Source organism: Hylobates moloch, unplaced genomic scaffold, assembly GCF_009828535.3.
Source record: "Hylobates moloch isolate HMO894 unplaced genomic scaffold, HMol_V3 SCAFFOLD_8, whole genome shotgun sequence".
Lineage (NCBI taxonomy): Eukaryota > Metazoa > Chordata > Mammalia > Primates > Hylobatidae > Hylobates > Hylobates moloch.
This window is the reverse complement of record NW_026652283.1, coordinates 13,351,420-13,377,443: the sequence shown is the minus strand read 5'-3', so window position 1 is coordinate 13,377,443 and position 26,024 is coordinate 13,351,420. Positions and strand designations below refer to the sequence as shown.

Genomic DNA, 26,024 nt, shown 5'->3' with positions numbered 1-26,024 from the left:
TTTCCCAGAGGTGCAGCTGGGGAACTTTCCCAGACCGGCCCACGGGTTGCTAGAGGGTCAGACGGAAAGGATCCGCCTTTCCTAGGCGGGGTGGGCCTCAGGCTACCACGTGAAGCGTCCTCGCCCCTCAGAGCCCGGAGCAGGCCGGGCTCTTGAAAGAGGAAAGTTGAGGACGCCCCACCTCGGAGAGGCGGCGCCCCTGAGTAGACCAGGAGCCTCTCTCGCAACTTCTGCCACCGCGGGCCGCCGCGGCCGCCTAATCCCGCAGAGGAAGGTCGCGGCCGTGGAGCGATGACTCGCGGCGGTCCGGGCGGGCGCCCGGGGCTGCCACCGCAGCCGCGGCTTCTGCTGCTGCTGCTGCTGCCGCCGCTGTTGTTGGCCACAGCGGAGCCGCCGAACCCGGCAGGTGAGCAGAGCGCGCCCTGGGCAGGGGGCGCCCGGATAGGCTTCTAGGAGCCTATTCGCGCCCGTGCCCCGCGTCCGGCCGAGTTGACGTCCAGCGGGCGTCTGGTTCCTGGGTGAACTCAGAGAAACGCGCCTCTGACGGGCGGTCTCGCTCCAGCCCTGCGGCTGCGCAGCAAGGGCACTTGAGAAGGGCATGGCGAGTGCGTCTGCCAACTTTACAAGTTTTGGCCCGAATTCTCGGCCAACAAATCAGTTCGCTCCTGCGCCGATTCTTGGCCCACAGAGCCTGGGCTGGTCCTAAAAACTCCAGCCAATGGACATCTAAATATATTTATCCAGATTGTAGGGAGGTATGGTTCTGGCTTGCCATTTGTTTTGTGTTTTAAAAATTTACAGTGACTTTGGCTTAAAATCACGATTGCACGATTGTCGGTTTGATATGTGCCAGGCAGTGGGCTTAAGGGCCTTTTGGTTTTGTTGTTGTTGTTGTTGTTGTTGCTGTTGAGACGGAGTCGCGCTCTGTCGGCGAGGCTGGAGTGCAGTGGTGTGATCTCGGCTTACTGCAACCTCCGCCTCCCAGGTTCAAGCGATTATCCTCCCTCAGCTTCCCAAGTAGCTAGGATTACAGGCGTCCGCCACCATGCCTAGCTAATTTGTGCATTATTAGTAGAGACGAGGTTTCACCATGTTGGACAGGCTGGTCTCGAACGCCTGACTCGGGCGATCCGCCTGCCTCGGCCTCCCAAAGTGCTGGGATTACAGGCATGAGCCACCGCGCCCGTCCGGTTTTTTTTTTTTTTTTTTTTTTTAATATATAATCCTAAATAGGATTATATTCCCCATTCTGCAGATGAGAAAACGGAGATTGATGAGAAGTAATTCGCATAAAGATAACACAGCAAATAAGACTGAGTTAGGGGATGCCAGAGGGCATTTGCTTAACTACTTCCCTCTTGGAAAAACAGGTTTTATCTCTACAGGTATTCATGCAAATCTACGTCCTTTGCCAAAATGAAATGAAAAAGCCTTGGATTTATGATTTCTATTCCTAAGGAGGTGAAGATTATGAACTATAAGGGACTTGAAAGAATTCTAAAGTAATAATAAGAGAATTAATTTTGTTTTATTTCATAACCCCCTTTTCTGTGCTGACCTTGTACAAGAGTAGGGTGGGGCTTGGGGAGGATGCCCCTTCCTAAATATGTGTACCGATTCTTGTTACACTACCTTCCATCATCAAGTGCCTTCGTTTTTGAAACTTGCCCAGTTATCACTCTTCAATCTTAAATCTTTCCAGTCTGTGCCAGTCTGTGGGATCAGATATACCCACAGGCTCCTGACTGGTGATTTTCTGTGTTCTTTGCCTAAACTATGGAGGTGGCCTTGGTGCCTACTTCTAGTCTAGGGAGACAGCTCATTCAGATGTACCTAGGGGAGGCTGGGGAGGGTCCCAAAAGTGGAGGTAGCTTTTGTGTTTGGAATGCTGGCTAAAATCTTTATTCCTTTTCTGTTTTTTGGACTATTGAGATTAAGTGTTTTTGTAGGTGGAGGGGGCAGCCTGAGGAGTGAGATAGAGGTGCTGTTTTTCTGAAGATGGAGCACTATTTATTCAAGAAGGTACCACCTTGTAAGAAACTGCATCTTAAACAGTTCCTCCAAGGAAGCTGACTCCATGCTTGGAGGTTCTGGAGCCAAGGCAGAAAGTAAGGACATTTCTGAGATGAACTGATCCTGACAGGACCATGCCCAGCAATCTGGAAAGGATTCTTACTTACCTAGGTGTTAAGGATGTCTGGTGATGCCACACTATTTCAGCAGATGAGATCTCTGTTTCCTTTGTCCTACCCACATTAATCTGTTTTCCTCTGAGGCTTTTTGGGTCTTTGTATTAACCTTCTACTAGCCTGCGAACAACTGAAGAGTAAAGAACTGGGACTTGCTACCTCTCACTTGTCATGTGTTCTCTGAAGTACCCAGCTCAGTACCCTGAAGTTAGTAGGAATTCAGTAAACACTAAAGGGATTGCATGTCCATCCCCTTGGAATGGATTTTATATCCACTAACATGCATCTATCTATCCAAAAACAACTCCTTCAATTTTTAATTTTACTTTTATTATTATTTTTTTTTTACTATTATTTTCTATTATTTTTATTCTCTCCCCAGGCTGGGTATAGTGGCATGATCTCGGCTCACTGCAACCTCCGTCTCTTTGGTTCAAGCAATTCTCCTGACAGCCTCCCGAGTAGCTGGGATTACAGGCACACACCACCACGCACGGCTAATTTTTATATTTTTTGTAAAGACAGGATTTCAACAGGTTGGCCAGACTGGTCTCGAACTGCTGGCCTCAAGTGATCTGCCCGCCTCAGCCTCCCAAAGTGCTGGGATTACAGGTGTGAGCTACCATGCCTGGCCACTTTTAGTTAATTCTTGCTTATTCTTCAACTTGTAAAAGTTACTTCATAGTTTTATTATTCCAGAAGTTGACAAATAATTGCACAAGTCATTCTAGCCAAATCTTTCAAGCTATGATTTCGGACATATGGTGTTACCTTTATCTTTCCAGACCAAAAGCCCCATAATTGATTTTAGAAGGTCCTTATATAATTTTTTCTAAGTGGTATGTATGGAGAAGTCAGGTGGTCACTAGAGAAATAAATCATACCTTTATCTGGTTCTGAAAAAGTTTAACATCTTGGAAGTCATTCACTCTCCATAAGGTGATTTGGCAGACCTATGATTGGAGTCACTTTCAGTTGATCCTTTAACTCTGCAGGCATTCTTATTTAGGGTTGGCTGCTGAGAGACTCATAAGATGATATGTATATTGGTAAAACTGGTTCAGAATCTGGCCCTCAGTCTTGCAGGGCTAGACTCCAGAAATTCAGTCTTTCCAGTGCTCCATATCTGATCAGAACTAAGGAAGCTGATTCACCCTGATACACACCCAAGTCTATTCATCAGATTTAGTGTTAATTTTTAGTTAGAAATATAACTGTTAGGCAGACTGGATATTTGTGAGGTCTGCTCTAGGCACTTTCTCACTGTAATCAAGCCACATGGGGGTAGATAACATCACAGATTGTCAGGCTGGAGGCCTGATTTGTCTGTCTCCTGGTAGGCATCATACACTTGAGTCAGCCGAGAGAGTGCCCCTCCATTGCACGGTGCTTGCCTGGCATTGCTGGTCCCTGATGTTGGGACACTGCCTTTTCCACATTGCCATGGCTTACCAGTGTCCACTTGAGAATAACAGTTAATGCCTTTATCTGGTTATCAAAAAGTTTAACATCCTGGAACATTCAGTCTCCATAAGGTGATTTGGCAGACCTATGATTGGGGTCAATTTCAGTTGCTCCTTTAACTCTGCAGACATTCTTATTTATTTATTCATTTATTTGGAGATAGGGCCTTGCTGTGTCACCCAGGCTGGAGTACAGTGGTACGATCATAGCTCATTGCATCCCTAGAGTAGATGGGACTACAGGTGCACACCACCACACTTGGCTAATTAAAAAAAAAAAATTATTTGTAGAGACAGAGTCTCACTATGTTACCCGGGTTGGTCTCAAACTCTTGCTCGCAAGTGATCCTCCCACAGGTTCATTTCCCAAAGCCCCGGGGTTCAGGCGACAGCCACTCCACCTGGTCTCTGAGGACATTCTTATTTCTAAATTCACTCGACGTAAGGCCTCACAGTTGCTCGGTATGTTCATTCTTTACATGGAAGTCCTTCATTCTTGGAAGTATAGTATAAGAGAGGTAACACAGAATTCCAGAAAGAGGAAATCCTTTGGAACCCTAATCCTGGCTCCAGCACTTGCCATGTGACCTTTAGTCAGTTATTTTCTCTATATGTACTTTGGTTTCCTCATCTGGAAGGTGGATATTACAAGTGTCTATCTCATGGGGTTGTTGTGAGAAACAGTGTGCCTGACATGCAGTAAGTGCTGTATGATTGAGTGGCCACTGAAGTTGTTTTTCTCTAAGAAGTTATCATGTCTTTTTTTTTTTTTTTTTTTGAGACAGAGTCTCACTCTGTCGCCCAGGCTGGAGTGCAGTGGCGCGATCTCGGCTCACTGCAAGCCTTGCCTCCCGGGTTCACGCCATTCTCCTGCCTCAGCCTCCCAGGTAGTTGCCCGCCACCACGCCTGGCTAACTTTTAATTTTTTTGTATTTTTAGTAGAGACGGGGTTTCACTGTGTTAGCCAGGATGGTCTCGATCCCCTGACCTCGTGATCTGCCTGCCTCGGCCTCCCAAAGTGCTGGGATTACAGGCATGAGCCACCGTGCCTGGCAAAAAGTTATCATGTCTTGATAAGGCAGGCAGGATTGAAGATGATAACCCATGTGCTTTGAAGTAATTTTTATTTTTATTTATTTATTTTTTTTTGGGACAGAGTCTTGCTCTGTCGCCCAAGCTGGAGTGCAAAGGCGCGATCTTGGCTCCCTGCAACCTCCACCTCCCAGGTTCAAGTGATTCTCATGCCTCAGCCTCCCAAGTAACTGGGATACAGGCATGCACCCACCATGCCTGGTTGATTTTTGTATTTTTTGTAGAGATGAGGTTCACCATGTTGCCCAGGTTGGTCTCGAACTCCTGGCCTCAAGTGCATCTCCTGCCTTGGCCTCCCCAGGTGCTGAGATTACAGGTGTGAGCCATCGTGCCCAGTCCCAACTTGAACATTTTCTTGTGCTCTCCCTTTATCAACTTGTTTGCATAATGTACACAATATAAGTTCCAGAACAAAGTCTGAAGAAAGTGCCCACTTATCTTCATTATTAAACTTTGTTTCCTGGTCCTTCTGAAAACATAAATTTGGTAGCAAAGATAAAAATCTTTTTTTAGAAGAAAATTTAAAAGGATCCTCCTTCAGTGTTTACATTGAAGTAAAACAATTTTTTTAAAACATTTTCATGGTGGCTTATTTTTATAATATATATACTATGAAAATATGAACTTTGTCTTGAGTGTTCTGACATGCAGAAAAGAAATTTTTGTTTTCATACTTCCTTAGACATGAATTTTACATTGTCACTTGTTATCTTTTGTTTTTGTTAGATTTCACATTATAAGGCATTAACTATGGAGACAGCAAAACAAAAGAGGTAGTGGTACCCTTCATGGAATAAAACCCAAGGGATTTATTTTCTTCAGCATTTTAAGTAATGTTTATGCATTTAGGTTTTGCCTTTTAAAAAAATGGAATAGAGTCTAGTTTATACGACTTATATGTTACAATCTTTCGAACATCCGGCTTGAAAATGTGACTAGAAAATGTATTAATAATGTAATTACGGAGCTTCTTTGTACTACTGCAAAACAGGAATTTACTTAATGTGGTAAAAAATGAAATAGAGGTAGTGAAATTATGGGGAAATTTTAGCTTAAAACTTGAAACACTGTCTACACAGATAACATATCATGTTACAGTTACAATCTTTTTTTTTTTTTTTTGAGAGGGAGTCTCACTCTGTCACCCAGGCTGGACTGCAGTGGTGCAATCTCAACTCACTGAGACCTCCACCTCCTGGGTTCCAGCGAACCTCCTACCTCAGCCTCCCAGGTAGCTGGGATTACAAGCGTGTGCCACCGCACCTGGCTAATTTTTGTATTTTTAAGTAGAGACAGGAGTTTCACTGTGTTGGGCAGGTTGGTCTCAAACTCCTGACCTCAGGTAATCAGCCTGCCTTGGCCTCCAAAGTGATGGGATTACAGGCATGAACTACCACACCTGGCCATGTTACAGTCTTCCTAGAGAAAATTGTGGAAGTCTCTTGATTGAGAGAGTTGAAAACAGAATGAGCACTTCACTGAAAGAGACAGGCTGCCTCTGAAATTTGTCTATCTGCCTTGCATATGCAGTAATAATTTCAGCATAAGGGAGTGTCAAGTTATTCACACCGGTGTTATTCTCTTCAAGGTCCTTTGCAAACCTAAGACACCAAAGTTCTAATTCATAATTAGAAATCAAGAATGACTATACTATCAAGTTTATATAACTTGATAAAGTCTGTCACCAGGTGTGACCTTCCCAGCCAGTGTGAAAGTTTGGGATCCAGGCCAGGTGCGGGGCTCACGCCTATAATCCCAGCACTTTGGGAGGTCAAGGCAGGCAGATCACTTTAGGTTGGGAGTTCAAGACCAGCCTGACCAACATGGAGAAACCCCGTCTCTACTAAAAACACAAAATTAGCTGGGTATGGGGGCGCATGCTTGTGATCCCAGCTACTCGGGAGGCTGAGGCAAGAGAATTGCTTGAACCCGGGATGCGGAGGTTGCGGTGAGCCGAGACCGTGCCATTGCATTCCAGCCTTGGCAACAAGAGCGAAACTCTGTCTCAAAAAAAAAAGAAAGTTTGGGATCTAGGTGGCCACGTAATCCATAAAGCACTGTGCTAGGCCCAAGGGAGTGGATACAATGAAATGTGAGACTCCACCTCTCATTTGCAAGGAGCTTGTAATCAAATTTTTAGGACCAAGCAGACACATATACATAATTAATGAATAGATGAGGACTGACCTAACAGTATGGAACCAGAATGGGGCAAAGTTGACTTTCTGCTGATAGGGCTTTTGGCAAGAACTCTGATTTCAGCCGCCAGTGACAAATCGGTATGTTTCAACGGGATGAAGGAAAGGGATCATTCCAGATCTAAGCAGATCTCCAGCATTTTTCTGCATTCGTGGATTGTTGTTTTGAAGCTAGTTTTTAAAGCTGTATCCCTTTCTACTTATCTAGTGCGTCCCGCACTTCTTGACCCTGCAGCCCACCTCACATCCTCTCTCTTGCCTTTTATTTCCACTTCATGCAGGTGACCTGAGGCGCCTCATCTCAACCTCACTGTAGAAGTCTCTTACTTTCCACCTCAGGGCGTCTCTGAAATCACAGCCACTTAGTCCTGGAGCACATGCAGACATGGAGTGAGGGAGTGAACACTTCCTAGGGCAACGTTTGACCTTTGTAGTTAACGGAGCAGGTAGCTGGGTCCTCCGTCCCTGGGATGAAGATTTCCGAGTCTAGTCCCAGTGGGATCAATCCCCGTGTCCACAGTGGAAACCAGCTCAGAACGCACCCTTGTATCGGTGTTCCTCCCTTTCGCTCTCCCAGCCCATCACTCCTGTTCTCTGGGAGTACTTGCCAAAATAATCCTCCTTCCAGCAGGCATCTTAGTCTCTGATCTCTGGAGAGAGCCAAGGCTTAAACACCTACTTACAATTTCGTTTACCGGAGATTGTTTAATTTACAAATCAGTTATTTCCTTAGTGACTCCGATGAAGAGTCAAAACAAATCCAAAAACCAGGTATCAATTTACTGAGAGACTTTTCAAAGAAGGCAAGTGCAATGCCAAGGTGCACAGAGGTATACCGAGAGACTAGTTGAACAGGCATAAAAGAGAAAAGCAATTCAAGGACCAAAACCAATGAATTTTCAGCTAAACCCAGTATGAATAGATTGTTCTCATTATAATTTTTTTCTATTTTCACTAACATCTTTTTTGCTTGTTCTCTTTCTCATTTCTTTCTCTTTTTTTCCCCTCTGACTTCTGAATATATTAAGTAAACATTGCATTGCTTGGGGTTGAAAACTACCTGCTCTTTCATAAATGAGGTGCTAGAAAAAATATTATAGAATCCAAATATGGGAGAGAATACTTTAAGCTACTTATGAGTATTTTATACATTTTTTCTTTCTAAGACAGGGTAGGAATTTTTTTCAACTGAAAACAATGCACTCATAGAAAATATTAACCGGGCCAGGCGCAGTGGCTCATGCCTGTAATCCCAGCACTTGGGGAGGCCAAGGCAGGCAAATCACCTGAGGTCGAGAGTTCAAGACCAGCCTGACCAACATGGAGAAACCCCGTGTGTACTAAAAATACAAAATTAGCCAGGCATGGCGGTGCATGCCTGTAATCCCCGCACCTTGGGAGGCTGAGGCAGGAGAATCGCTTGAACCCAGGAGGCAGAGATTGTGAGCCAAGATCGCACCATTGCACTCCAGCCTGGGGCAACAAGAGTGAAAACTCTGTCTCAAAAAAAAAAAAAATTAAATAAATAAAATATTAATCGGAGTATACAAGTAAATATTAATAAAAAATTTAATTTTGGTGTTTGGGCTTTTACATAGAGAGAAATATAAAAATGATGGCACATTTTCCATCTTTATTTATAGAAGAAAAATACTTTTTATAAATAACATTCCCATTCATTTAACAGATATTTAATCCAGTGCATTGATTTTGAGGATATTGCTGTTAAAATGTTTGAATTCTGACTTTTCCTTTTCACAGCTCTAAACAAAATGCCAACAAATAGCTCTTGTTCTTGGGGCTGGATAGACTTAATCCAAGATTCTGAGCCGTTTAGTAAGTCTCTCACCCAGGCTTGAAGACAATTACTTGAGTTATTTCATACTAACTTCTGTGAATGAGTGCTCTGAGGAGCTTCCTTTTCTGGGAGGCTCAGGTAAGAGGATTGCTTGAAGCCAGGAATTCCAGGCTGTAGTGAGCTGTGATTGTGCCACTGCACTCCAGCCTGAGCAACAGAGCGAGACACCAGCTCAAAAATAAATAAATAAATAAATAAATAAATGGCTTTCTTTTCATTTAAAGAACACACACAAACTAGATTCATCAAAGAAACATTATTTTGTCAGGTTTATAGAGTGTTAAGCAGAAACAGTCCGCGCTTTCACAGAGCTTGTATAAAACTAGGTTTGCATTAGAATTATGTACTATTTTTCTACCTTTTCGCTATTACATTTTTCATACCATCCACCTCCCATCATGAAGATGTTTTTAAAAAGTGGAAAAGTAAAATGGCTTAAACTATTACAGGATTTAAGAAAATCAGAAAATAGCATGAATACTGGGAAAACCAGGAAGAGTTGAAACTTAGAGAAAACATTGAGGAATGGAGGACCTCGGTTGGAGTGGAGTGAAAACTCTGATTTTGGCTTTATTCTCAAAGCCAAACTTTGGCTAAATGTTGGAATGGACAATGCTAAACTGTTGGAAGGACATTTTTCTCACCAGAATCTCTTGGGGATTGAGCAAAGGTTTTTTTCATGCATGGAGGTACACGAGTGTCAAAAAAGCACATATTTGCAGAAGTTTCTTTTTGTGGTCAGGAAATTAGGTAGGACCAGCAACAGTGAAAACATAGCTCTTGGTTTAGTACTCAGGTTACCTTGAGCAAGCCCCAAATTACAGCAAAAAGAAGTTGATTAATTGGAAAGGGAAGGGGAAGGCAGGCCTGGGGTGCTTAAGATGAGAAATGCCAAGGTTTTGGAGAATAAGAAAAAGCTAAAATCATGCTTTATGGGTAGAAAGAAAAGAGAAGAGACACACCTTCCTTTTTTCTTTTGTGGTTCCTGTTTATGACTCCACTTTTTATTCAAGCAGCCACACTTCCTCATTTCCCTACAAGGCTCCCTGGAGGTGAGGGTGGAAGGGAATGTGTGAGAAAAGCTGGGGATATATGGTCAAAAATAAATTTTGAAAACACATTTATTGCCTTTGGGTGGAGAAGGGAAGTTTCCGTGGGTGCTGCCTACAATTGTCAAATTGTGGCCAAATGGCTCCATTAACGATCAGACAATTATTTGTCACCCGCAGTTTATTGGCAAATTATTTGACACCTCCCTATTTCTTAATGCCATTACTTCCATTTAATGATTGCGAAGGCCGGCCATGATGGTCATTGTACTCAGAAGTAAATTGACTTCGGCCTACTCAGATCATTCCTTAAGCGTTTAATCAGGATTAGTTTCTAAGCCTGACTAAGCCCCAGCCTATCACCGAGCCCCTGGACCACGGTGCCATGATGCTCAGTATTAAGACTCTACTTTTAGTGCATATTTTATAGGCAGTTTTTTTTTTGGCTGCATAGTATTTCATGGTATATATGTACCACAATTTCTTTATCCAGTCTACCACTGATGGGCCTTTAGGTTGATTCCGTGTCTTTGCTATTGTGAATAATGCTGCAGTGAACATACGTGTGCAAGTGTCTTTATGATAGAACAATTTATATTCCTTTGGGTATATGCCCAGTAATGGGATTACTGAGTTGAATGGTATTTCTGTTTTTAACTTTTATTTTAAGTTCAGGGATACATGTGCGGGTTTACTATATAGGTAAATGTGTGTCACAGGAGTTATTGTATGAATTATTTCATCACCCAGGTATTAAGCTTAGTACCCATTATTTTTCCTAATTCTCTCCTTCTTCCCTCCACCCTGAAGTAGGCCCCAGTGTCTGTTGTTCCCTTCTATGTGTCCATTAGAAACATAATGGACTAAATGATGTGTCTCATCGTTTAGCTCCTACTTATAAGTGAGAGCGGGCAGTATTTGGTTTTCTGTTCCTATGTTAGTTTGCTCAGGATAATGGTTTCCAGCTCCATCCATGTTCCTGCAAAGCACATTATTTTATCCTTTTTTGTGGCTGCATAGTATTTCATGCTGTATATGTACCACAATTTCTTTATCCAGTCTGCCACTGATGGGCCTTTAGGTTGATTCCATGTCTTTGCTGTTGTGAGTAGTGCTGCAGTGAACATATGTGTGCATGTGTCTTTATGACAGAACGATTTATATTCCTTTGAGTATATGCCCAGTAATGGGATTACTGGGTTGAATGGTATTTCTGCTTTTAGGTCTTTGAGGAATCACCACAATGGTTGAACTAATTTACACTCTCACCGACAGTGTATAAACATTCCTTTTTCTCTGAAACCTCACCAGCACCTCTTATTTTTTTGACATTTTAAATAATAGCCATTTTGACTCATGTGGGATGGTATCTCATTGTGGTTTTGATTTGCATTTTGCTAATTATCAGTGATGTTGAGCTTTCTTTCACATGCGTGTTGGCCACATGTATGTCTTATTTTGAAAAGTGTGATAGACAGTCTTTTTTTTTTTTGAGAGGGAATTCCGCTCTTGTTTGTTACCCAGGCTGAAGTGCAATAGCGCGATCTCGGCTCACTGCAACCTCTGCCTCCCAGGTTCAAGTGATTCTCCTGCCCTTGCCTCCCAAGTAGTTGGGATTACAGGCATGCGTCACCACACCCACCTAATTTTGTATTTTTAGTAGAGACGGAGTTTCTCCATGTTGGTCAGCCTGGTCTCAAACTCCTGGCCTCAGGTGATCCGCCTGCCTCGGCCTCCCAAAATGCTGGAATTACGGCAATAAGCCACTGCACCCGACTGATAGACAATCTGAACATCAAAAAGTAAAATGTTGGCCAGGCATGGTGGTTCATGCCTGTAATCCCAGCACTTTGGGAGGCTGAGGCAGGCGGATCACCTGAGGTCGGGAGCTTGAGACCAGCCTGACCAACCTGGAGAAACAATGTCTCTACTAAAAATACAAAATTAGCCGGATGTGATGGTGCATGCCTGTAGTCCCAGCTACTTGGGAGGCTGAGGCAGGAGAATCGTTTGAAACCGGGAGGTGGAGGTTGTGGTGAGCTGAGATCTTGCCATTGCACTCCAGCCTGGGTGACAGAACTCCATCAAAAAAAAAAAAGTAAAATGTTGGTCCAATTTGGAACGTTTGCCAACAAATAACCCTGTGTAAATATTTAATCTGAAAACTTTCTAGCCTCTTAATCACTAAAAACTCAATATGTCTAAAACTAAACTCCTGATCCCTCCCAGACATATTGTCCATGTGCTTCCTTTCTTGATAAATGATACAACATCCATCCGCTGAGTCTCAGCCTAAAACCTGAGAGTCATTCTGGCCTCATCCCACCTCTCTGATGACTGACCTGAATGTATAGATTCTTCAACCAGAGCACATGTGCAGTGGCTTCTCAGACAGAGAAAAGAACGCGTCATATTTTACCATTTCCTTTCTCCATGTCTTATTTCCTTGTTTCTTTCTCTTTCTTCCTAAGTCTTCCTTCCTTTTACAAATATTTATTGAGTACCCATTATGGGCCAGGCACTACAAGTGCTGAGGACACAGTCTCTGGCCTCAGGGGGCTTCTAGTCTAGGAGCAGGGGCAAGCATGTAAGTTACAGTACGGTGTGACAAGGCATAAAGATGGTGTGCTTACAAGCATTGAGCTTGTAGAGGAAGGCATCCCCTGCAACAGAGGTGCTGCTTCCTGAGTTCTAAATAGCAATTTCGAGATTGCTAGGTGGCTAACAAGAGGGAAAACGCCAGGCAGAAAAAGTAGCATCTGCAAAATCAAAGGTTTTGACCTAGTTACTGGCAGGTTGGAGAGCTGTATGTGATGGTCTCTGGATCATGGAATGTGCATGTGGGTGATGAGGAAGCTGGATAGGTAGATGGCACCAGGTCACGAAGGCCAAGTGGGAAGCAGAACTTTTTGTTTTGTTTTTTGTTTGTTTGTTTTTGAGACAGAGTTTCACACTTTTTTTGCCCAGGCTGGAGTGCAATGGCACAATCTAGGTTCACAGCAACCTCTCCCTCCCGGGTTCAAGCATTTCTTCTGCCTCAGCCTCCCGTGTAGCTGGGATTACAGGCACACACCACCACGCCTGGCTCATTTTGTATTTTTAGTAGAGACGAGGTTTCTCCATGTTGGCCAGGCTGGTTGCGAACCCCTGACCTCAGGTGATCCGTCCTCCTTGGTCTCCCAAAGTGCTGGGATTACAGGTGTGAGCCACTGCGCCTGGCAGCAGAACTTTTAGGAAATAGAAACTATTGAACATTCTTAGCAGGCAAGCTAACAAAATCAGTTCACATTTTAGAAATGCTACTCTGGCAGAGAACGAAGAATGGATTAAAGGTCAGAGAAACCTTGAAAAAGTCCTCTTCTATACTTAAACGGCTAGTTGTGTTACCTAAAGTAGCGTAGAAATGTAGGGATAAAGAGGTAAAGACTGGTGGGAGAGATATTTAGGAGGCTTTGATTAAACATAAGTTATGAGAGAGAGGAAGGAAGCCAGGATGGATTCAAATTTCAGGCTGGGAGATCACTGAGAGAGAAAACACCACGATGGAGGATATTTCGAATCTCTCGTGCGATGGAATCATCCAGATTGTGTTATCAAGTGTGCTGTGGGGTATTGAAGATAAAGAGGAACCTGTGGGGAGAATGAGGAAAAAGGCAGGCACAGGAGAAGGAGACTGGGGAGGGTGTAGAGTCCCAAAGGCCGTGGGAGGAAAGAGTTTTAAGAATAAGTGGTCATGAGTCCAAGGCTTTCAGAAGTTCTTATGACATTAGGACTCAAGGATTTTGTTAGTGACCCAGGCAGAAGCCGCACTGGTATCCTGGAGGTGGAGACCAGACTGCAGCCGGCTGGGGCAAGGGACAGGAGGAGGAAGTGCAGGTGGGAGTGCATTCCTCTTTCCAGAAGGCGAGGCCTGGAACTGTGCCAGTCATGTTCACAGCTCTGTCACCAGCACTCAAAACAGTCCCTGATTCAGTGTGGACACTTTAAACTCTGTAATGATTTCATGAAGGGAGTGAGAGATTCCAGCAATAGCTCCATTGGGTCACAGGATCCAGATGGCTTCTGTAGTTGGTTTATTTTTAGCTATGAGACAATGGAGCATGTTAACTATGCCAAAGGGGGAGAAGCTACTGCCGAGAGAGGGAGCTTTAGGGCACAGGAGCAAGAAGATACAGTATAGAACAAGGTATATAAAGTACATAAAGTATATAAAGAAGGTGGGAGGGTGAGATCCAGAGCTTGGGTCAAAGGATGGAGGTGAACCAGAACGGAGAGATGGGCGTGATGAGTGCAGGGATTGTGTAGGGATGGACCCACAAAATTATCAACACCATACGGAGTCACAGGTGATAGCTTCTACTTTTTCTGCGAAGAATCTAATGTCATATGACATTAGATGAATTAAGCAGGAGACATGAGATAAGGAGCCTGAGAAAGGTGATGTTTTGTTCCACCTATTAAGGGGGATGGAAGAAGTTGCTGACTAGGGACAAGAGCCCTATTCTTGTCTGAATTAAGAAGTGGGCGTAGGATATGAGGGTGATCTGGCTGCGACATCTGTCACCCCATTGACCACCAGGGTTGATTTGGTTGATCTGGCTGACTAGGCGGGTATCCCCTTCCTCCCTCACTGCTCCATGTGTGTCCCTCCTGAAGGTGATTGCTCAGTCAAAGACGACGACCACCCCTGATAGAGGAGGACTGGTCTTCAGTCAAGGGTATACAACTAGCTGAGCTATCCTGCTAGAACCTCCGAACAGGCTCTCAAGAAGTTGGCATAAGGTCCAGCTCCAGCCCTGCCCAGATTCCCACCCTCTAAGGATGAAGCACTCAGGCTCACCTCTATGATGCTGTAGCTACATCCCCACCTTTGACCTTGCTCTTTGTGTTTTGGGCTTATCCCCCTTGATCGAGGTTCCAGTTTTTCCCCACTTGGAATAAGGGCAAACTGTAACGGCAGATTTCCCAATTCTAATAGAACGGAAATCTTTAAAAGCAAACGTCTTGAAATTGTTGGATACATAGAAAAAAATGCCTCACAACTCATTTGAATGGCATTTTTATCATTATTCCCTTTTCTTCTAGGAGTCTACTATGCAACTGCATACTGGATGCCTGCTGAAAAGACAGTACAAGTCAAAAATGTAATGGACAAGAATGGGGACGCCTATGGCTTTTACAATAACTCTGTGAAAACCACAGGCTGGGGCATCCTGGAGATCAGAGCTGGCTATGGCTCTCAAGCCCTGAGCAATGAGATCATCATGTTTGTGGCTGGCTTTTTGGAGGGTTACCTCACTGCCCCGTAAGTATCCCAGTCATGGTGGAGCCACTGCCAGGCAACCCCTGTCCTTCCCATGTTCCACAGTGACTCTCATCTTCCTGGCATTGCACATTAGAACTGAAGAGTAGCTGGAGTTCTTCACGTGTGTGATAGAGACATTATCAGAGTTGCATTTTTGCGGGGGTGAGGCATGGGACAGGGTCTCGCTTTGTTGCAAGGCTGCAGTGCAGTGGCGCTCATAGCTCATTGCAGCCTTGACCTCCTGGGCTCACGCAATCCTTCCACCTCAACCTCCTGAGTAGTTGGGACCACAAGCATGAGCCACTGCGCCCAGCCCAGAATTGCATTTCTTCCTATAATCAGTACCTGCCTAAAAGGAACAAAACCTCCAAGTGTGGCACTCTTTAATTCTCATGGCACTTACTTCTTAAAAATCTTCCCATCCCATGAAACTAGTTTGTTTTATTTTATATATTTTTGCAAAGACAGGGTCTCCCCATGTTGCCCAGGCTGGTCCTAAGCTCCTGAGCTCAAGCCATCCTCCCATCTTTGCCTCCCACAGTGTTGGAATTACAGGTGTGAGCCACTATACACAGCCATGAAATGATTTTAAAGGACAGCAAAGTCATTTCATCCTACTAGTCACTTGTCTGGTAGAAAGCAAATGAGAGGTGGGGTCACTCCTTGAGAACAACAGAGCAGGGAAGAGTAATTAAAAATAAACGGTTGGTGCATTTATTTCCAGCCATCTTGAAACAATAGCTCCATATGGGCAGAGATTTTTAAATTGAAATTATAATGAGTCTAAAATAAATGTTTCTTCTGGTTCTACCGTTACTTGATTCTAGTGTCCTTGCCTTGCCTTATAAATGTAACAAGGATGTAATTAATAATAATGCAATCAGAATACATGCCTTTTAGAGAAGAGGTCTTTAAGGAAAATAAAGTTGCAATTTAATCGACTGTCATCCCTCCTTTGATATAAAAAGTGTCTTGATGACTTTGCTTGCCTCTTTTATTCTCTGTGACCTAGAATGTTGAGTGCAGTTTAACCAAACTTTACTTGGGCTGTTACTGCCTTAGTCATAGTAAGTGAAATGTCAGTCTTAATCTATTTTGAGTACTGGCAATTGTGTCAGATGTTGAATGACTAGTTATTGAGCTCTGGTTGCTCTTTTTTCATTCAAACTACAAATTTTTGTTTTTATTTTTATACCTAATTTTTTTACCCTATCATACAAATCTCCTTAACAGCATACTATTCATAGATGTATGAAACTTCATAAACTGAATTAGATTTTTTAAACATGTTTAAAACCATTTTATACAGGTAAAAATCTGAACTTCTCCAAATCTTTATCCACTTCTGTTTGCATTGAATTCTGATTGTGTTATTTAAATTGAGTCGTGAGTTTGAAGAAATAATTTGAACCAAAGTTGTGTGAATATAAATAGGTTAGATTAACTCATGAGTGACATATACAATGGGTTATTGATGGAAACTGTGATCTGCAGAAAGCAGCCCTAATCTCTGAGAATGTTCTGAGAAAGCACATGTTTCCCTTGGATATTTCTGTTGGTGTTACTGTTAGAGCTCACGGAGATTTAGAGGGCTTTGACAAAGGTGGCACCTCTGATACTCTTATGTCTCAGAAAAAAATAAGCCTTAACATCTCATAGCAGCCACTTTTGAAGGTGGCTTTATCATTTCACCTTCATTTTTTAGGTAAAGCATTGACCTATTCTTGAGTAACTTTATCCACTAACCAAAAAAACTATAGAAAAAGAAGCCATTCTAATAATAACTTTTTAAAAACACTTCTGCATTAGAGTAAAAATTGTTTGTTTGTTTTGAGTTAGAGTCTCGCTCTGTCGCCCAGGCTGGAGTGCAGTGGCGCAATCTCGGCTCACTGCAACCTCTGCCTCTCGGATTCAAGCAATTCTCGAGCTTCAGCCTCCCTAGTAGCTAGGACTACAGGTGCGTGCCACCATAGCCAGCTAATTTTTGTATTTTTAGTAGAGATGGAGTTTCACCACATTGGCCAGGCTGGTCTCGAACTCCTGACCTCATGATCCTCCCACCTTGTCCTCCCAAAGTGCTGGGATTACAGGCATGAACCACCGTGCCAGGCCTGTATTAAAGCACAAATTTTATTTATGTATTTATTTATTTTCAGACAGGGTCTTGCTCTGTTACCAGGCTGGAGTGCAGTGGCACAATCATGGCTCACTGCAGCCTTGACCTCCTGAGCTCAAGAGATCTTCCCACCTCAGCCTCCGCAGTAGTTGAGCCTACAGGTGTGAGCTACCACATTCAAATAATTTTTTTTTTTTTCAAGATGGAGTTTCACTCTTGTTGCCCAGGCTAGAGTGCAATGGCGCGATCTCAGTTTACTGCAACCTCCGCCTCCCGGGTTCAGGTGATTCTTCTGCCTCAGTCTCCCAAGTAGATGGGACTGCAGGCATAAGCCACCACGCCCGGCTAATTTTGTATTTTTAGTAGAGACGGGGTTTCTCCATGTTGGTCAGGCTGGTCTTGAACTCCTGACCTCAGATGATCCACCTGCCTTGGCCTCCCAAGTGCTGGGGTTACAGGCGTGAGCCACTGCGTCCAGCCTAATTTTTTATTTTTAGTAGAGATGAGGTCTCACTATGTTTCCCAGGCTGGTAATTTTGTTTCTTAAAAAAGGATACTCAGCTACTATTCAGGAACTGTTTTCTTGTTTAATTAGGCTTTTTGCCATGTCCTTTCGAAGAAAAGTTGACATGTATAAGTCAGCCTTTGAAAATTTTAAAAACAAACAAACAAAAACACTTCCTGCAAATTGTGATGCAGGTTTTGAGGATCTGAGTCTGCCTTCCCTTCAGACCTGTAGCAGGAGCCCATGGGCGAATGATCAGGAATGGGGCAGAGATAGCTCTAGAATCTCTAAAACCACATCCTTAAGGAAAAGCTGGGTCACTCTTGCTAGCAACTCTACTGCAGAGAACAACCTCAAAAGAGCTTGTTAGCCATAAGTACAGAGCACAAAAGAGAAAAGCACCACAGTGGCCAGAATAGTCAAAGAAGGCTTTGTGGAGGAAGTGAGTTGTAGGCCTGGTGCTTGATAGAAGAGAACTACTGGGTTTGGCTGGGAAGAGGGATAAAGTCATTCTGAGCAGAATGTAATGGAACAGAGTACTGAAAAAAGGTGCTGAGTCTGAAATGAATAAGTTGCATTTATAAGGAGTGAGGAGTGGACGGGCACGGTGGCTCACGCCTGTAATCCCAACACTTTGGGAGGCCGAGGTGGGAGGATCACCTGCGGTCAGGAGTTCGAGACCAGCCTGGCCAACATGGCGAAACCCCGTCTCTACTAAAAATACAAAAATTAGCCTGGCATGGTGGTATGCATCTGTAATCCCAGCTACTTGGGGGGCTGAGGAAGGAGAATCGCTCCAACAAGGAGGCAGAGGTTGCAGTGAGCTGAGATTGCGCCACTGCACTCCAGCCTGGGCAACAAGAGTGAAACTCCATCTCAAAAAAAAAAACAAAAACAAGGAGCGAGGAGTGGAGGCTCCAGTTGAACAATCAAAGGACGGTGGGTTTCAAAAGGCAAATGGGGGCCATGTGTGGAAGGCCTTGGATGGACGTGCTCCCAACAGTCCTTCTCTACTTGGAGCACAGAGTGTCCGAGTTTTCCTAAATTTGAAAGATGACCTCTCTGTCGTCTCTGTCTAGTGTTTGTGACTGTGGTCATTTTCCCACCCCTCTCAAAGAGGGGCTTCCCATACATGTGGTACCAAAAGCCTGAGAGGACCTCTGCTCTGCCGTCTTTGATGCAGCTCAAAGGCCATCTCAAATGCTGTCTTCTTGATGAAGCTTTTTAAGATTTCATTCCCACTGGATTAGAGCTCCATCTCTGTCCTCTACCACCTGTTAGTGCCTCGACGGCCACCCTATTTTGTTAATCTTTATAGACCCCAGATGTCTGGCATAGTGCTTTGCTCCCAGCCATTACTTAATTACATGCTAATTAGGTTTAATGGATTCTATTGTTCCAGTTCTATTAGAAACAAATTCTAAGTATGAGGTATATGTCCATGTAATGGAGTGTGATGGTAGCAGCCTTGACCAAACTGAAGATTCTTCCTCTGATTTTTAACTCTATGGGATGGTTCCCTAAGAGTTACAGATTCAGCCTTTGATGTCTCATGAATGATATAAAGACTGTTAAATAATCATGGATCGATTTTTAATAAAACGAGACATGAAACCTATCTGGAAAGCATGGTGATAAGGGTACGGGGACCTGGTCTGCTCTAGTTTTTAATAAAGCAGCTGATCTCTTGTGTTGTTCATGCGGCTGCTGAAACTCCCTCCTCTGGTATTACACAGTTTGAATGAGTCAACTCAGCACAACAAACACTTGTTTTGCTACTTTGTGCCTGGCACTGAGGATAGGAAGAAACGTAGGGAGTTGGTTCCTGACTACATTCTTCAAAGGCAACTCCTTTTACTTACATTAATGTGTTGAGACAACATTGCTAAGACAGTGAAGAAGAGCTTCTAGTAAGGCCATGGCACAATTAGAGAAAGTAGTCAATGGTGGGACCTCCTTTGTGCTTGGTGGTACCTCTTTTGCTCCGTTTGGTGTTAGAAACTGAATATGCTTCCAGGTCCAGACTGTGGGCAAAGCAAACTCAGACACAGCCTCACCCTCAAAAATTTCAATTTCTTCTTTTTTTTTTTTTGAGATGGAGTCTCCCTCTGTTACCCAGGCTGGAGTGCAGTGGCACCATCTCGGCTTACTGCAACCTCCGCCTCCCAGGTTCAAGCGATTCTCTAGGCTCAGCCTCCTGAGTAGCTGGGATTACAGGCATGCACCACCACTCCCAGCTAATTTTTGTATTTTTAGTAGAGTCAGGGTTTCACCATGTTGGCCAGGCTGGTCTCAAACTCCTGACCTCAGGCGATCCGTCTGCCTCAGCCTCCCAAAATGCTGGGATTACAGGCGTGAGCCACCGCGCCCGGCCCACCCTCAAAAATTTCCAATGATGTATCAAATTGTAATTATTTGTAACTTAAAATTGACCACAAAATACCAATGACGATGATAACCAGCACTTATATACCATTTACAATGTGTCAGACTGTTCAAAGCATTTGACATATGTTGAGTTATTTAATCCACAATACCATGAGGTATGTATCATTATAATCTTCATATTATTTATATGAAAACTTGGGAAGTTAGGTAACTAGCTGAAAGTCACGACGCTTGTGATTAGGAGCCAGGATTGGAAAGGAGGCTATCGAGCCCCAGAGTTTGCATGCAGATGCCCTGCTACCACAGACAAATGGATTCATCACTGTGGGAAATACTAAAGGAGCCAAATATGGTCTCTGACTCAGGGAGTCCAAACAGGAGAGCGTAGGAGGTAGTACATGACAGGTGCTAAATGATTATTGCCATCATGCAAAAAGATTCTGGGAAAGATGGGTGTGCACATGTCTTTCTGATTCCCAGCATGTAGAAGAGGTGTTGAAGAGGTAAATGTGAGCAAAATCTCAGCCAAATTAGCAGGAAACTTACTGACTTTACACACTGCAGGAGCTGAAACTAAACCTAACTCATCCATGAGGTTGACACTAGTGTTGCCTCTGATGAGAATTCAGAAGCATGGAGAATTTGGGAATCCTGCTTTCAGTAAGATACAGCTTAGAAGTAGTGGAGTCAAGCTTTCAACTCAGAGCTCGAAGCCTGGATTCTTTAATGTTACACTACATTGCTCCGCCACACAGAAGTGTAGGGTCCCAGGCCCAGGGATCAGGGAAGGGCCTCAACCTGAAGAGACTGCAAGAAGATTGTATTCCTTAGAGCCCCTGTGTGTGGCAGGATCAGCTGAGGCCCCCACTCCTCATCTCAAGGTGGAGGTTTCTCTCCCCTTGTACTGAATGTCAGAATCAAAAAAGCTAGTCTCCACACACAAGAAAAAAAAAAAAAAAAGCCAGGCGCAGTGACTCACACCTGTAATCCCAGCACTTTGGGAGGCCAAGGCGGGCGGATCACCTGAGGTCAGGAGTTCAAAACCAGCCTGACTAACATGATGAAACCCCATGTCTACTAAAAATACAAAATTAGCCGGGTGTGGTGGCGCACGCCTGTAATCCTAGCTACCTGGGAGGCTAAGGCAGTAGAATTGCTTGAATCTCGGTGGCAAAACTTGCAGTGAGCTGAGATCACACCACTGCACTCCAGCCTGGGTGACAGAGCTAGACTCCATCTGAAAAAAAGAAAAAAGAAAAAAAAGAAACCAGAAGAAAAATTTTAATAATTCTGGCTCACGGGCGCGGACGCGGGCACCTGTAGTCCCAGCTACTCGGGAGGCTGAGGCAGGAGAATGGCGTGAACCTGGCAGGCGGAGGTTGCAGTGAGCCGAGATTGCGCCACTGCACTGCAGCCTGGGCAACATAGCGAGACTCCGTCTCAAAAAAAAAAAAAAAAAATAATAATAATAATAATTCTGGCTCAGTTGCCTTCCTGTATTTCCATCTGTCTTGTATACGGTTATGTAGGAGACACCCTCAGCAATGACATTCAGGTCAGGATTTATGTTCCTCGGTTTAAGGATTTTCCCATCTAGGCAATATTGACATTTTGGGTTGGATTATTCTTGGCTGTGGTAAGCTGTTCTGTACCTTGTGGGATCTTTAGCAGCATCTGTGGCCTCTACCCACTAGCTACCAGTTGCACCTTCTCCCTCACTCAGTGTGACAACCAAAAATGTCTCCAGAAATGCTCCCTACAGGGAAAAATCATGCCAGTTGAGAACTACTGCCTTATCTTGAAATAGACTGAAAAATGTGGGAGATCTGGAATTCTGGGTGGAGCTAGGCAGGGTGCAGTGATGGAAGACTTTGGATAAAAAGTATGAATTTTTTGTTTCTTTACCTGAGTGAGCATTGTAAGTGAAGAGCCCACAAGTTATTGGTTTCCAATAAATAAAACTATTTTCATATAACTGTCACTTATTTGTTTGTTTGTTTTGAGATGGAACCTTGCTCTGTTGCTCAGGCTGGAGTGCGGAGTCATGATCTCTGCTCACTGCAACCTCAGCCTCCTGGGTTCAAGCAATTCTTGTGCCTCAACCACCCGAGTGCTGGGGTTACAGGCATGTGCCACCATGCCTGGCTTTTTATATTTTTAGTAGAGATGGGGTTTTGCCATGTTGCCAAAGCTGGTCTTGAACTCCTGATCTCAAGCAATCTGCCAGCCTCGGCTTCCCAAACTGCTGGAATTACAGGTGTGAGCCACTGTGCTGGCCTTCATATAACTCATTTTAAGAGCACGAGGCCAGGACAGAGGATCCCTTTCTTGTCACCCACACACTTGTCTAGCTTTATTGCTGTTCTTGCTCTTGTATTTAGAGGTGGTAGAAAGTAACCGAATGGATCAAAGCAGAGGTATGTGATAGCATAAACTATATGTAAATAATAGTTAAATGTGATGATTCAATTTAATATATACACACAGGTAATTCGAAGAAAAAATTCTCATGAGGTAAATTTTATTAAATTCCAGGACCATAAAATAAAAAATTTCAAAGGATCATAATGTCGTGTACTTCACCAGCAATAAAACTATTCTCAGTTTATTAGTTTCAGTTCTAGAAACAACTAGATAAAGAATATCTAAAGCTTCAAAGTGTAGGAGCCAAATTCCCATTCTTGGAATCCAGAATGGCCTCCAATTCTGAACTCCCTACATCAGTGAAAAGCATCAGATAAAAATCAGAATGAGGACTGTAAATATTCAGTCCAGAGGGTGCAGGGACTTCCTCTTTGCTCTAAACTTACAGCAAATTATAGGGAAAATATGTAGAAAGAAAACCTCATAGTAACACAGCTGGGCTCCAGAACAAGATTAAATGTCTCTTCTACCAGAAATTGAACAGAAAGCAAAGTGATAAAATATGGATCTGCTGGCCCTTGGCCTGAAGCCAGCAGAGGCAGCCACCTGCTGATGGGGGAGGGCCTCAGGCTCTGAGTGAGCTGAGTAAAGGCTGGGAGCCAGAAGTAACCTTGATGCTTTTAACTGCTTGTAGAAAGGAGGCCACAAAATAGTGTTGGTGATGTAAGTCCTAGCCTACAGATTTATAAGAAACAGTAAGCTTGGGGGTGGGGGGTGGGGAGGCAGTGGCAACCAAAAGCCCAATCATTCACAGCTGGTTTAGTTATTTACAAATATCGCTGCAATATTCCATAGGATGGAAGTCCCAAAAAGGCACTGTAAGACCTGGTTCCTAGGACTCAGAGGGAGGCATTTGGACAGGGAAAGAGGGAGGCATGGGGGGAGAGAAGGAGAGAGACAGAGAGGGGGGAAAGAAAAATGCCTACACACCAAAGTTCCAAAATCCACAAAGAAGTCGAAAGACAGTCAACAAAATCAACAATATGAATATACTCCAGATTAATTTTTAGGATGGTTTAACAAAGACTTTAAATTTGCATAGAGTGCTTTAAGTTATAAATGAAAGAAAACTTGGAGAATTTATTAAACAAGGAGTAAGACGTAAGAAGATGGATTTTTTAAAAGAACTTGTTAAAATATAAAAGAAAATTATAGAAGTTAACTTTTAAAAATCTCAATACATAGACAAACCCTAGACTAGATACAATCAGAGAAAAAATTCTGAATCAGATATTAGAATTGAGGGATTTATACGATACACAGCCCAAAGAGATAAAGGGGTAAAAATTATGAAAAAACTGTTATTAGACATAGCAATTAGATTGAGAAACTCTGATATAGACCTATTAGGAGTTTCAGAAAAAGAGACTAGAGGCAACTGCAGATAAGTAATAACTGACAAGGTAATTGCTGAGAATTTATCAAAATGGAAAAAACGGGCCCAGTGCAGTGGCTCACTCCTATAATCCCAGTACTTTGGGAGGCTGAGGTGGGTGGATCACCTGAGGTCAGGAGTTCAAGATCAGCCTGGCCAATATGACAAAACCCCATCTCTACTAAAAATAACAAAAATTAGCCAGGCATGGTGGCAAATGCCAGTAGTCCCAGCTACTCAGGAGGCTGAGGCAGGAGAATTCCTTGAACTTGGGAGGCGGCAGTTGCAGTGAACCAAGATTGCACCGCAGCCCTCCAGCCTGGGTGACAGAGCAAGACTCCATCTCAAAAAAAAAAAACAAAAAACCCACAAGTCCTTAGTTGGAAGACACAGCCTTTTAAATTGCTATAATGCAGCAGATGAGACTGCAGACAATTGAAGATAAAGGGAACAATCTTAAAAGCTATTAGGAAGGAAAGACATTAACTACAAAGGAATTTCAGCTAGGAAGCATATTGCTGATCATCAGCAATAGTGACAGAAGATACCAAGATATTATCTTAAAAGTACTGAGGAGAAATATCTTACTAGAATGTTATAACCATTTAAATTATCCAAGAGTAGGGGCAAAATAAGAATATGTTCAGATACATAAATTAAAACAGTTTTCCTCCCAGAGACTTCTATTAAACTGTTAGAGGATATACTTTAGCAAATATAATAGGAGGGAAAGTGTGGTATGTAAGGAACAATTGTTAATACAAGAAACAAAAAATCAGTGCAATTTAATTGTAAAGGTTAAAAAGAAAATAATTTTTATTTTTTTTCCCGAGATGGAGTCTTGCTGTGTTGCCCAGGCTGGAATGCAATGGCATGATCTTGGCTCACTGCAACCTCTGCCTCCCAGGTTTAAGCGATTCTCCTGCCTCAGCCTCTGGAGTAGCTGGGATTACAGGTGCACGCCTCCAGGTCCGGCTAATTTTTGTGTGTGTGTATTTTTAGTAGAGATGGGGTTTCACCATGTTGGCCAGGCTGTTCTCAAACTCCTGACCTCGTGATCCGCCCACCTCAACCTCCCAAAATGCTGGGATTACAGGTGTGAACCATTGTGCTCGGCCTAAGAAAATACTTTTTAAATCAAAACTTTTAATTAAAAAGGTAAAACTAAACCTTTAAACAATAACATGATGGAGGATGTCAATGGGTAGTTAAAATTTGCTAAAATATGCTTTATGTTTGGAGGAAGAGGGAAATATAAAACTCATTTAGACTTTATAAGAAAATACTAGTTATATCTTTTTAATATTAAGAATAAAAATACGTTCTATAGGTTTTAAATCAGCAGAACTGAAAAGAAAATAACAAAAGTATTATCTAAACAAAGAAAACATGAAAGAGGGGACAAATAAAGGGATAGTAAATGGAAAACAGAAAAGATTATAGAAATAAATCCAAGAATATTAAAATCCCAGTAAATATAAGTGGATTATTTTAATCAATTAAAAATATTAACTGTACATCATATGAGACATTTTTAATTTTTTTAAGTTTTAAAATAAAGAATCTCTGCAAGCTCCGCCTCCCGAGTTCATGCCGTTCTCCTGCCTCAACCTCCCAAGTAGCTGGGACTACAGGCACCGGCCACCACGCCTGGCTAATTTTTTCCATTTTTAGTACAGATGGGGTTTCACTGTGTTAGTCAGGATGGTCTCGATCTCCTGACGTCGTGATCCGCCTGCCTCGGCCTCCCAAAGTGCTGGGATTACAGGTGTGAGCCACCGCGCCCAGCCAGTATGATCTTTTTTAGAGTGTGTTGCGAACATGATAAATAATTCTATACATTATTTATGGTTAAATGTATATGTAGTAATTGCATAATAGCATGCATGGGAATAATCAGATTCAAGACTGAAGTTATTACCTCTTGGGAGAAGGGAAAAGAATTAGCATCAGGAAGTGCACACAGGGGCTTTGACTCAAATTTTTTGTTTGATTTTTTAAATATATGTGGCAAATATGGCAAAATATAATAACTTACTAAAGTTGAGTGGTGAATACTTGG

General features: G+C 43.1%; 1 protein-coding gene across 1 annotated transcript in view; it reads left to right on the top strand.

Moving 5' to 3' along the window:
* Nucleotides 1-249: 249 nt before the first annotated feature.
* The window catches only part of PLBD1 (phospholipase B domain containing 1), a 63,516-nt gene continuing 37,741 nt past the window's right edge, over nucleotides 250-26,024 (top strand). The window contains exons 1-2 of the mRNA XM_032159698.2: nucleotides 250-406; nucleotides 14,935-15,154. Coding sequence (XP_032015589.1) covers nucleotides 292-406; nucleotides 14,935-15,154 — 335 coding nt within the window. The 5' untranslated portion in view covers nucleotides 250-291. The remainder of the gene's footprint in view (nucleotides 407-14,934; nucleotides 15,155-26,024) is intronic.